This window comes from Osmerus eperlanus, chromosome 9 (assembly GCF_963692335.1).
Source record: "Osmerus eperlanus chromosome 9, fOsmEpe2.1, whole genome shotgun sequence".
NCBI lineage: Eukaryota > Metazoa > Chordata > Actinopteri > Osmeriformes > Osmeridae > Osmerus > Osmerus eperlanus.
This window is the reverse complement of record NC_085026.1, coordinates 5,698,242-5,710,152: the sequence shown is the minus strand read 5'-3', so window position 1 is coordinate 5,710,152 and position 11,911 is coordinate 5,698,242. Positions and strand designations below refer to the sequence as shown.

The following is an 11,911-nucleotide window of genomic DNA, read 5'->3' as shown; positions in this document are numbered from 1 at the left end:
TCTCTCTCTCTCTCTCTCTCCCTCTCTCTCTCTCTCTCTCTCTCTCTCTTTCTCTCTCTCTCTCTCTCTCCCTCCCTCTCTCTCTCTCTCTCTCTCTCTCTCCCTCTCTCCGCTCCAGGTCCACAATAGGGAAGTGTTAGCTGCAGCTCGTGTCTACCTCCAGCCAGACTGACGGAGGCAGATTAGAATAACAATACCCCGGGTTAATGATGTTTGTGCCACTAAAGAAACTAAGTCGTTAGTAAAAAAGCCATTAGGCAGGGAAGTCAGGGAGAGAATAACAGGGCTTGTTTAGAATGTGATTACCCACAATTGTAAACACAACAATGGCCGGAGTAAACAACAGCCAGGCTCAATGTCGTCTTTGTAGCAGGATGTCAGTATTCTAATGCAATTTCAACCAGCTGGCTTTAATGTTTTTAAAACAATTTAATGAGTCATTTAGCAAATCATTCCCTGTACACTCCTAATTTAACTTGCATGTGTATGCAGCGCAGAGAACCATGTTCTGAAGAGAACCATGTTCTGAAGAGAACCATGTTCTGAAGAGAACAGAGGATCAGAACCATGTTCTGAGGAGAACAGAGGATCAGAAGCATGTTCTGGGAATCAGATGGCTGAGTGGTGAGGGAATCAGGCTAGTAATCAGAAGGTTGCTAGTTCGATTCCCGGCTATGCCAACCAAATGACGTTGTGTCCTTGGGCAAGGCACTTCACCCTACTTGCCTCGGGGAAAATGTCCCTGTACTTACTGTAAGTCGCTCTGGATAAGAGCGTCTGCTAAATGACTAAATGTAAATGTAAATGTTCTGAGGAGAACAGAAGAGGAGAACCATGTCATAGCTTCTTAGGAAATGCCTGTGGCACATGCTGCCCATCTTATTTTCCATGGCACAGCTGCCCCTGGCACCCCTCACCCTGCCCCCCCCCTCCAACCTGGCCCCCCTCTTTCCTCTTTGCCTCCCTCTCCCCTCCTCTGCTGCCCCCCTCCTTGCCCAGGCTGCCCTGTCATACAGCTTCAGTAGTGGCTTGGATAAAGGCATTCTATGTTTGTAGGTGTGTCGTGTATGTTTATGAGTGTGTGTGTGTGTTTGTACATGTGTGTATTTCCTGCATAAAGCATCCAGTCAAACATAGCTGCTTTCAGAGGGCTGGTGTAAATATGTATCTAAAACCGTCCCAGGTTGAATGGCTCTGTGTGTGTCTGGGACAAACTGTCTCTGCAGTAAATCAGACCCTTCCTTCACACACACCCTGCCACACAACCGCACCACGGTAAGAAATGGCAACGGACAAGTTTTCCCTGTGTGTGAGTGTTTAAGTGAATACCTCTTTGTGTGTGTGTGAGTGTGTGTTTGTGTGTGTGTGTGTGTGTGTGTGTGTGTGTGTGTGTGTGTGTGTGTGGGCTGTGTCTATGTGTGCGTGAGTGTGTCACGACCACAGAATACGCAGCACATGCATGATGTGATGTAAGTATGATTGCCTGCGTGTCACCAGGTTAGCAACTATTTCGAACACATGTCTCTGTGTTTCCTCTTCCCTTCGTAGACCTTCTTCATAAACTGTTCATCACGAGGAGGCGTCGGAGAAGTGTTTTTTTCAATGCTTGCTTCTGTGGTTTTTCAAGGTTTTATTTCATTTGAGCATTTGAAATTGCTTGCCTATATTTCTGCCTGAAGGAGGCTTTAACCCTCGTGCTGCCTTCGGGTCACATGACCCAAAGGTTCATAACGAACCATCATTGTGTTTACCCAATTTTACCCAATACAAAACCAAATAAAAATACTTTTCTTTTAACCTTCGCAATGTGGGGGGTCTGAGACAGCCCGACGGTTAAAAGAAAATGCTTCACTTTGTTTTTGTATGCGGTAAAGTTGTCGCAATACGAAGGTGGGTCACAATGACTGATGGGTCAGAACGACCCGAGGAGAACACAAGGGTTAAAGAAAAAATACCTGAGATATCCCTTCCTTTCTCCCTCTCAGTCTTTCTCCCTCTCCTTCCTTCCTTCTAATCCCTCTCTCTGTCTCTCTGTCTCTGTCTTTCCTTCCTTCCTTCCCTTTCTCTCTCTCTCTCTCTCTCTCTCTCTCTCTCTCTCTCTCTCTCTCTCTCTCTCTCTCTCTCTCTCTCTCTCTCCTACCGTGCTCTCTTCTCTGTATTTCACAGACAGAAACACCCGAGGCAAAGTCCTATTAAGGTTCAAGGATATCCCCTTTGTACTCTGTTTCCTACACACACACACACACACAGACACATACTAGGTGTGCTGTCAGTGTGAGGGCATGCTCAGGTAAGATAGCGAGGTTGTGACTGTCGGAGTGACACCAGATGCCAGGTGAAGGTGAGGGTGAGGGTGAGGGTGAGAAGCAACAGAACCAGATAGCGATCTCTCGTTCCTCAGATGAATAATCCATCCCCTTTGTTTTGATCTCCCTGTAGATGAGGAGACTGCCGGCTCCCAGACTGGAGCACCAGCTTCACACACCAAGTCAGGAAATCCCTGGGAGAGGGATCCAAACGCAACGTTCTTCTTCTAAAGTGCACGAATGGAGAATAAAGTCCATAAATAAAGAGATGATTATCATCGGTATGCCCATAGAAGCTGGCCTACTTAATACCTCCCATTATTTACCTACCGCTGAAATATCCGTTCATCCCCTCTGAATGTTTCGTTCCAGTCTGTGGAGATGTTTCTGTGCAGTGAGAGGCTTTTCTCTCTGACCCAGTTGCGGAACCAGAACCAGGCCGTACAAGATGGAGGGCCGGATTACCGTTCCAGCCAGCCCTCATATTAAAGAATTACAGTCAGACTGAGAGACTCCTCGGGCTGTCGACGCTCCCCCTGAGGGCTGGAGACAGAGGGAGGCCAGAGGCAGATAAGACCATGGCCTTTTCTAGGAATCGTTCTAGGCCGAACACAGCTATCTAGGGCTAGTTCGAACCCTAATCCCTAACCCATCGGTATTCTAGCCCTAACCCATCTATCTAGTCCTAACCCTAACCCATCCATCTGGGTCTAGCCCTAACCCGTCTGTCTAGCCCTAGCGCTAACCCCGTCTATCTAGGGCTAGTTCGAACCCTTATGTCTAACCCATCAATCTAGGGGTCATTCTAGCCCAGCAGTCCTGCTCAACGATGTCCTCTTCCTCCTTCCATTCCAAGACTCAGATGTTTGGGAGGAAAATTTAAGGCCTTGTAAATCGTTTTAATTAGAAACAAGGACTCAATTCATTAATTTATCTACATATGAATGGATTGGATATGGATATAATATGTTCTTCAAATTATAAATGGAATATACTGGACAGCATTTTTACTTTAGCCTTCACGGCAGAGTGAGTTGAGACCATTGACAGTATAGGATAAGACAGAAGAATATGTGGTGTTGGCGCCACCATGTGGTTAATGTTGTACAGTACGGTTGGTCGGGTGGCGATGCCCTTGTCATGAACATGCACCCACTTGGTGGCGCTATGGCACCACACGTGAGCACCCAACACACCTGCACAGGTCTACCTGCCCTGCTGTCACGAGACACAATCAGAAACATGGTGCCTTGTGGGATTGCTTCGTTTCAACAAGGCCCTCTAAAACGATGAGTTTAATGAGTAGCCTACACCAGTGTTTCTCTGCCCTGGTCCTCAGGGCCGACTGTCCTGCATGTTTAGACGTTTCCCTGCTCCAACACACCTGATACAGATGATTGGGTGGTAATCTAGCTCTGCAGAAGCCCATTCATTAGACTCAGGAGTGTTGGAGCAGGGAAACATCTAAAACATCCAGGACAGGGGGTCCCTGAGGACCAGGTTTGAGAACGACCGGCCTACATCGACACAACCACTGAGTTAAAATAAACCTGTATGTTCAAAGGTTTTAGGCCTTTTGAATGTAAACTTTTAATGGGCGATTCATATGAGATTTGACAAAAAGAATGTTTTTGTAATGTCATTTCAACAGGACGCCAAGAGTAGCCTTGTCTAGTTTATCTCATGTATTATGTAAGATAATAGACGTAGGCAGGACTTGTTCGAAAATTTGGTTGCAAAAGTGAACGAGGTCATGCTTTTATTCGATTATTTATTTATTTATTTATAATCTAGGAGGCCCATAAATTATTTTTGCACAGTAAACATGATTGCTGAACAGGTGTTTGACTTTTTATAAATAAAACGGAACACTGGATGGTTTCATGCATACGAGCTTCATGCAAATAGGCCTACTTGCAATCTCAAGAAAGCAAATACTGTATGTGTATTACGATGTGTAAATATGTATGCAAAAACTACTGAACCAAAATATTGTACATTAGAAGCTTGGATAAATTAATAAATTCAGACGAGCGGGTAGGCTGGTAGTAAGACAGATGTTAAAGAGTGCTATTATTATTATTATATTATTGTGATCCTTTTGTAGTGAATTGTATTGTAGCCTGCAAATTATGATAACATCATTACATTTTACACTAATGGCATACATAAATGTACAGGTAGGCTATTGCAAATCTCGGAAGTATATATATATTTTTTATAGCACATGTTTAAACTGCATTAGATCACGCATTTAAATTGCATGACCATAGAAGTCAGAAGTTTCAATTATGTAAGCTATTGAACAATGACTTGACTAATAGTTTATCAAAACTATTACATGCGGTGCCTGGTCTATTTCTCACATCCCTGGGGAAAAGTCCCGCAATGTGAGCGTGAATGAAGTTTGGTTATGACCACACCTCCTCATAGTGCGTGTCTGTTTATTGGCTGATAGAAATCAACCTCCTGGGTGTGAGACTGTCAAGTTTGGACTCATAAAATTAAAACTCCAACTTTGTTCCTTGGCACTTGTTGCTTGTTGCTGCTGTTGCGAGCGTGTCACCCCTCTGGACGTTTCCCCGTGTGGATAATGCACTCTATTGATCCGCAGGCGCACCATACCTCCCCAACAGCAGGCGCTCTCCACTCCAAGGGCGCGCAGGAGGCCCCGGAGATGGCTGTCTACTGCGACAACTTCAGCATGTACCACCAGCAGAGCCTCCAGAGCACGCAGCGACCTGCCGGCTACGGCCTGGGAGACTACTCCTCCTCTCCTAACCCATATCTCTGGTTAAACAGCCCCGGAGTGAACTCCTCAACGTCCTACCTACACGGGAACAATGCGGCACCTTTCATCCCGCCGTCATACGGATCCCAGAGACAATTTCTAAGTAATTCACCTGGATTTGCCGGGCCAGATTTAGGATGGTTGTCGATAGCAAGCCAGGAGGAGTTGTTGAAGCTGGTGCGTCCTCCTTACTCCTACTCCGCTCTCATCGCCATGGCTATACAAAATGCACATGAAAAGAAGCTGACCCTGAGTCAGATTTATCAGTACGTCGCTGATAATTTCCCTTTCTATAAGAAGAGCAAGGCTGGGTGGCAAAACTCCATCCGGCACAACCTCTCTCTCAACGACTGCTTTAAAAAGATGCCAAGAGACGAGGATGACCCAGGTAGGCCTGTGTGATGTCGTATAAGCGACAGCTACGTTGGTTGAATCTAAAAGTGGTTGAAGCTTTGGACGAATAGGCTAGAAAACTCAATAAAAAGCGTTTCTTAATTAAAACTTTCACTTTTCACCTTCTGATTTGAGCTGTAGGGGAATACCTGATAAAATGATAAATGACTATATATATGCCTGAGCTAAATTAGAACGGCATATATGACAGAAACACTGGCCTCAGGTATAATTGCAGAGTGTCACTTGGTTCCTGTTTGGACCTGAGCCTGAGTTCTAGGTTCCTATGGAGTTCTCAGACCTTGGCTCCAGGTTCAGCAGAACCAGTTTGATTTTACTTAAAGTCTTGGAAGAGTCTTGATCACTTTAACAATGAACAATGAATGAACAATGAGAAATTGTTACATCATTTTTGAATGATGTAACATGAACAAACACTGTGAAATCAAAATGATATTGGCCATCATTTTTATGTTATATATAATATTCTCTGAGATGCACATACAGTAAGTTCTGACTCTTGAAACATTCACTGTTTCAATGTCTCCCTTCAAGGAAAGGGCAACTACTGGACGCTGGACCCCAACTGTGAGAAGATGTTCGACAACGGGAACTTCCGCAGGAAGAGGAAACGGCGGTCAGACTCCAGCGGCGGGGCGGCAAAGATGGAGGACGGCCATTCGACCGGCGGCATCAAGCCTTCGGACAGTCCCCAGCTGCAGGGGCCGCCCTCCCCAGAGATGGAGGGGGTGAGCGAGGGACACAAGGGCTCCTCTCCCCCTGGGATGGCTCCCTGCTTCAACAACTTCTTCAGCAGCATGTCCGCGCTGGGCTCGGCCGCCCCCAGCAGACAGGGCTCCCTGGGGCTCGTCAACGAGCTCTCCAGCAGGAACATTACCGCCCTCAGCCCCTACCAGGCCAGCCCCGGCCAGGACAGCACACCCCCAGAGCATGTGGACAGCTTACACTTCAACAGAGGAGTCTACTACAACACGTTTGGGGGGGGGCAGAGCGGACAGTTCAACAGCCATTTCTACAACAGTTTCAGCGTGAACAGTTTGATTTACCCCAGAGACGGGACGGACGTGTAGGTGTGGACGCAGCCAGGTCTGGGGGCGGTGGAGAAGGACTCCTGATCCTCTCAGACTGGCCCCACAAAGAGGTGACTCTCATTACCCACCTCATACTCTTACAAGCTTTCAGTAAACTGGATGACCATCCAAGCACCAAATATTGTTTCCTACAAATCCTTTTATAAAATACTGTTGACAAAACAGGAAAGTGATGTTTTTTTCTTTCTTTTTTTTACAGTGAAAAAAAGGCTTTATGTGATAGAAAATATTTTGGACAGATATTCATTATTGGAGACCCCTCTATAACAGGGTAGCTGTAGATCAACTGTCAAACAGTCCAGATTGTTCAGAGAACACTGCGGAATATCTTTCCAAACAATTATAAAATCACGTTTGACCTATTCAGAGGCCCAACTGTCTATCTCTAAATACATTTAAAACTAATCTTGAAAGAGTATTTGTTGATGGAATCTCTGGTCCTGCCTGGACTCCATAGACCATACTGCCAACAGAGAGCTTTGTTAAAACATCAAAACATTGTTAGATTTATAGGTTGTCTGGCTTTATCTTTATTATAAAAACATTTTGACTGAAACCATTGAGGTCCAAATGTGTGTAAAAGCACTTGCAAATATTTCTTTGTCATTTGTAAATTATAAACATTAGTTTGCAACTATTTATGCTATTTATGCTAACAAACATTTTCTCTGCATAGATTAACATACACATCCCAGTGGTAAAGAGAGTCACACGGTCGAGCACGGTCACCAGTATCATGTGCACAGCGTTTATAAAGACAATCACAGATGTTAGGGTTTAATGTGACAACCATTGCACATTTTGTGTATATTTATATAATTTTATAGTTTTGTCTTATAAAATACGACATAAAATGTGTCTGTCATAATTAATAAACAATGTGGTTCTACTGTATTTGAAAGTGTTTTATTTCAGAATAAAATGCACAGTATGTATATTTCTGTACTCCCTGGTGTTGAAAAAAACAATAATGTATGAAAATATATTTTCTAAGGTCCAAATAATTGTTTAAATGGAGACATTTCATGTCATGCAAAGTATATGCAAATGCTAGTGACGAGAGAATACTGCCTTAAACTATATCAAACCAAATTATAACATTATAATTATAATAATTCAAATTGTATATATAGCGCCCTTTTTACAAGCAATGTATCGAGGGCATCCCAGATGCCAATAGATCAGCACCTACAACCGACCTCAACCCTTCTCTGTACCTCTGACAGAGAGAGAGAAGCTACATGGGTGATCAAAACATTCATGGATCAGATTGATCAAGCTGGTTGAGATGTGTGTAGAACTATGTCAGTGACAAGCACCGTGGACCCGACTCTGCTGTTACTTCAATCTGGGAGGGGGTGGCGGGGTTTCCCTGGACCCTCTGGTGTTCAGCTCTGGTGGGTCTTCCTGAAAACACAGGACATGTAAAAACCAGAGACCAGACCAGGATAGTGCTAGTTACAGAACTGGAGACAGGACCAGGTAGAATACTAGTAGGGTTAGTTACAGAACTGGAGACAGGACTAGGTAGAATACTAGTATGGTAAGCTACAGGACTAGTTAGAATAATAGTAGGGTTAGTGACAGGACTGAAGACAGGACTAGGTAGAATAATAGTAGGGTTAGTGACAGGACTGAAGACAGGACTAGGTAGAATACTAGTAGGGTTAGTGACAGGACTGAAGACAGGACTAGGTAGAATACTAGTAGGGTTAGTTACAGGGCTTGAGACAGGACTAGTTAGAATACTAGTACGGTTAGTGACAGGACTTGAGACAGGACTAGGTAGAATCCTAGTAAGGTTAGTTACAGGGCTAGAGACAGGACTAGGTAGAATAATAGTAGGGTTAGTGACAGGACTAAAGACAGGACTAGGTAGAATACTAGTAAGGTTAGTGACAGGACTAAAGACAGGACTAGGTAGAATACTAGTAGGGTTAGTGACAGGACTGAAGACAGGACTAGGTAGAATACTAGTAAGGTTAGTGACAGGACTGAAGACAGGACTAGGTAGAATAATAGTAGGGTTAGTGACAGGACTGAAGACAGGACTAGGTAGAATACTAGTAGGGTTAGTGACAGGACTGAAGACAGGACTAGGTAGAATACTAGTAAGGTTAGTGACAGGACTGAAGACAGGACTAGGTAGAATACTAGTAAGGTTAGTGACAGGACTGAAGACAGGACTAGGTAGAATAATAGTAGGGTTAGTGACAGGACTGAAGACAGGACTACTTGAATACTAGTAGGGTTAGTGACAGGATGTAAAGGTCTTAGGTAGAATACTAGTAGGGTTAGTGACAGGATGTAAAGGTCTAAGGTGGAGTAGAACCATGGCCGAGTGGTGGAGACATTGGGGGAGGGCCAAGTCTCAAGATGAAAACACAGAGCTGTCTTGTGACCAAAAAAAATGAAACAATAGTTGTATTGTGCTGCAGTCTGTCCCTGTGTACGACGCTGTGATAGGACGTCCCTGACAACCGTGCTCATCCCTCCTCATTGTCTGGGCTCTTCAGATGCTGTGGCCCAGATCCTAGCCAAGCCAAACCTTCAGAGGAGATGCAACTAGAGATTGCCTCGTCTTCAAAATGTTTGCCACCCATGTTGTGGATTAGTAAAACCGATGGGAGAATTTGGTTGTGTATAATCAGGGTCTTTATTACCATGAGATAGTTCCCTTCTCCGTGGGGTCCTGACGGTGTTTTGCACAAAACACAGTGATTCCCATCATTACAGTATTTCACTGTACTCTGCACTCTAAAGCACGAGGCATGGAAATTACTTCAGAAAGAAAATGTTTTTATTTTATTTTTATTTTTTTATAACATCTCTCTCTCTCTCTCTCTCTGCATTGAAAAATCATTAATTGATTTTTTCTCCTCAATATCTTTAGCTTGTCTGACCAGTGCTTAATTAAGCTTCAGTAGTTACAACCTTTAGCCAGTAATTGTGCACTCCATAAAATTCACACCATTGTGCCCTAATTAGCATGAACACCGGAATCCATTGATCTGAAAATGGATCAATTAGCACATTGAGAGACTCTCTGTTCTTTTTACCCTTGATGGTTCTCCATCTGGAAGGGCCTGTAGGTCGCTCTGTCACACTGGCCTTTGTGTTACAAGAGGAAGGCTACTAATCTACACAACAATCTGACGACCCAGTTCTGGCCCGGGGGTCATGACGGGGCTTGCAGAGGGAGGAGGCAGGTGCCATCTGCAGAGCTTGTCACAACGACTGGTGTTTCATCGACTGTACCCAAGTTCAGTCAAGAAGAACCTCGCAGCCCCTCGCTGCCAAGTAGGAGTTTATTCATTAATAAACTGCCCTCCCCCCCACCTCCCCCCTCAAGATGTCCTGGAATAACCAATTTGGAGCCTAACCCCTTCACATCCTCACTCTCCTATTCCTTAAACCTCTTGCTCATCCTAACCCCTTACCCCAGAACAGTCACACATTTCATCTTATGATGCAGAATAGTTTCACTCTACTATTTTTCACATGAAGATCTGACATGTCTATGATGTCAGATCAGACATCTCTATGCTTTCTCACACGGAGAACTGCATGGTATTTTGGTGGCTGTTTAAAACAGCTTCATTTGACTGTATTTACAGTAAATTATATATTGATAATACTTTGAATATTTTTATCTACTGACTGTGAAGAAAACACAATCTCTACAACGACCTCATACTCAGTTTTAAATTGTCAGTTACCATGTTACCCTTCCGTACTTCAAAGGATGAATGCTTTGTCAAGTACTTTACTGGTTTAGAATGGAAGACTATTGTATGAAGTTTCCTGACATCTGCAGGAAACATATTATTTACAATTTGAAACACATCCAGGAAAATTTCAAACACATCTACAAAAAGAAAAATCCAGTTATGAAACATAATGATTCAGTATGAACCATTTTGAGTATCTATGATTGAGGATGATAACTCATCATGAACATGTGGACAATGGAGATGGAAGTAGAGGAGAACACAGAGTGTGAAGAACGTCAAGAGTTGAAAGAAGAGAGCAGTGGAGCCATTGATCTGGGGTTGAGGGGATCTTTGGTTTGGAGGTCTGGGGTATGGGGGTCTAGGGGTTGAGGGGATCTTTGGTTTGGGGGTCTGGGGTATGGGGGTCTAGGGGTTGAGGGGATCTTTGGTTTGGGGGTCTGGGGTATGGGGGTCTAGGGGTTGAGGGGATCTTTGGTTTGGGGGTCTGGGGTATGGGGGTCTAGGGGTTGAGGGGATCTTTGGTTTGGGGGTCTGGGGTATGGGGGTCTAGGGGTTGAGGGGATTTTTGGTTTGGGGGTCTGGGGTATGGGGGTCTAGGGGTTGAGGGGATCTTTAGTTTGGGGGTCTGGGGTATGGGGGTCTAGGGGTTGAGGGGATCTTTGGTTTGGGGGTCTGGAGTATGGGGGTCTAGATGTTGAGGGGATCTGGGTCTGGTGGTCTGGGGTTGAGGGGATCTGGGGGTCTGGGTCGTGGAGTGGGAGGGTGGAGGGGTGGTCTCCAGTATTTTTTGATCCTGCGAGGTTCAATGAAGTGGTTCGTTTACCCCTCATGTGGAGCCAGGTCAGCTCTAGGTTGAGGTGTTGTTCATTATTTTTCCGCCTGTCGGACCCTGTGAGCGTCTCCGGGGTGGCGGCTGCGCCCGTGGCCAGGCAGGGGCCTGCTGGAGAGGAACGGCAAACACACTCAGCCTCTCCCTGCTTGGGGATTATGACCAACAAAGCATGTCCCACACCTGCACCAACCACAATGGAAACTCTGCGGACCGGCGGAGAGGCAGGGAGAGACTAGGCTAGGAAAGCCCACTGCTCTGAAATGGATTACATTAACCCCTTGTGTTGGTCTTATAGAAGATGCTGCATTCACCTGCCTGACTCCATGTGGTGTCCACCTGTGCTCCTGCGGAGCTCTCCACAGCACTCTCTGTCTGTCTGTCTGTCTGTCAGGACAGCATTCTCTGTCTGTCTGTCAGGACAGCACTCTCTCTCTGTCTGTCTGTTTGTCTGTCAGGACAGCATTCTCTGTCTGTCTGTCAGGACAGCACTCTCTCTCTGTCTGTCTGTTTGTCTGTCAGGACAGCACTCTCTGTCTGTCTGTCTGTCTGTCTGTCTGTCTGTCTGTCTGTCAGGACAGCACTGTCTGTCTCTCTGTTTGTCCGTCAGGACAGCACTCTCTGTCGGTCTGTCTGTCTGTCTGTCTGTCTGTCAGGACAGCACTCTCTGTCTGTCTGTATCTGTCGGTCTCCTATTCTCATCTCCTATTCTGGTTCCTATCCTCATCTACTATCCTAATCTCCTA

General features: G+C 45.1%; 1 protein-coding gene across 1 annotated transcript; it reads left to right on the top strand.

Annotated features, from left to right (window-relative positions):
- The first annotated feature begins 4,833 nt into the window (after positions 1-4,833).
- On the top strand, positions 4,834-7,496 carry foxi2 (forkhead box I2). Its single transcript, XM_062469475.1, has 2 exons — positions 4,834-5,485; positions 6,046-7,496. Exons 1-2 carry the CDS (start codon positions 4,900-4,902, stop codon positions 6,579-6,581), a joined length of 1,122 nt encoding a protein of 373 aa, XP_062325459.1. The 5' UTR covers positions 4,834-4,899; the 3' UTR covers positions 6,582-7,496.
- Positions 7,497-11,911: the final 4,415 nt, after the last annotated feature.

What these genes read in the sequence shown, in the direction of transcription:
- foxi2 (XM_062469475.1), top strand. Translation starts at nt 4,900, where the DNA reads ATGCACTCTATTGATCCGCAGGCGCACCATACCTCCCCAACAGCAGGC. An exon ending in AAGAGACGAGGATGACCCAG is followed by an intron (nt 5,486 to 6,045) that starts GTAGGCCTGTGT and finishes TCTCCCTTCAAG; the next exon opens with GAAAGGGCAACTACTGGACG.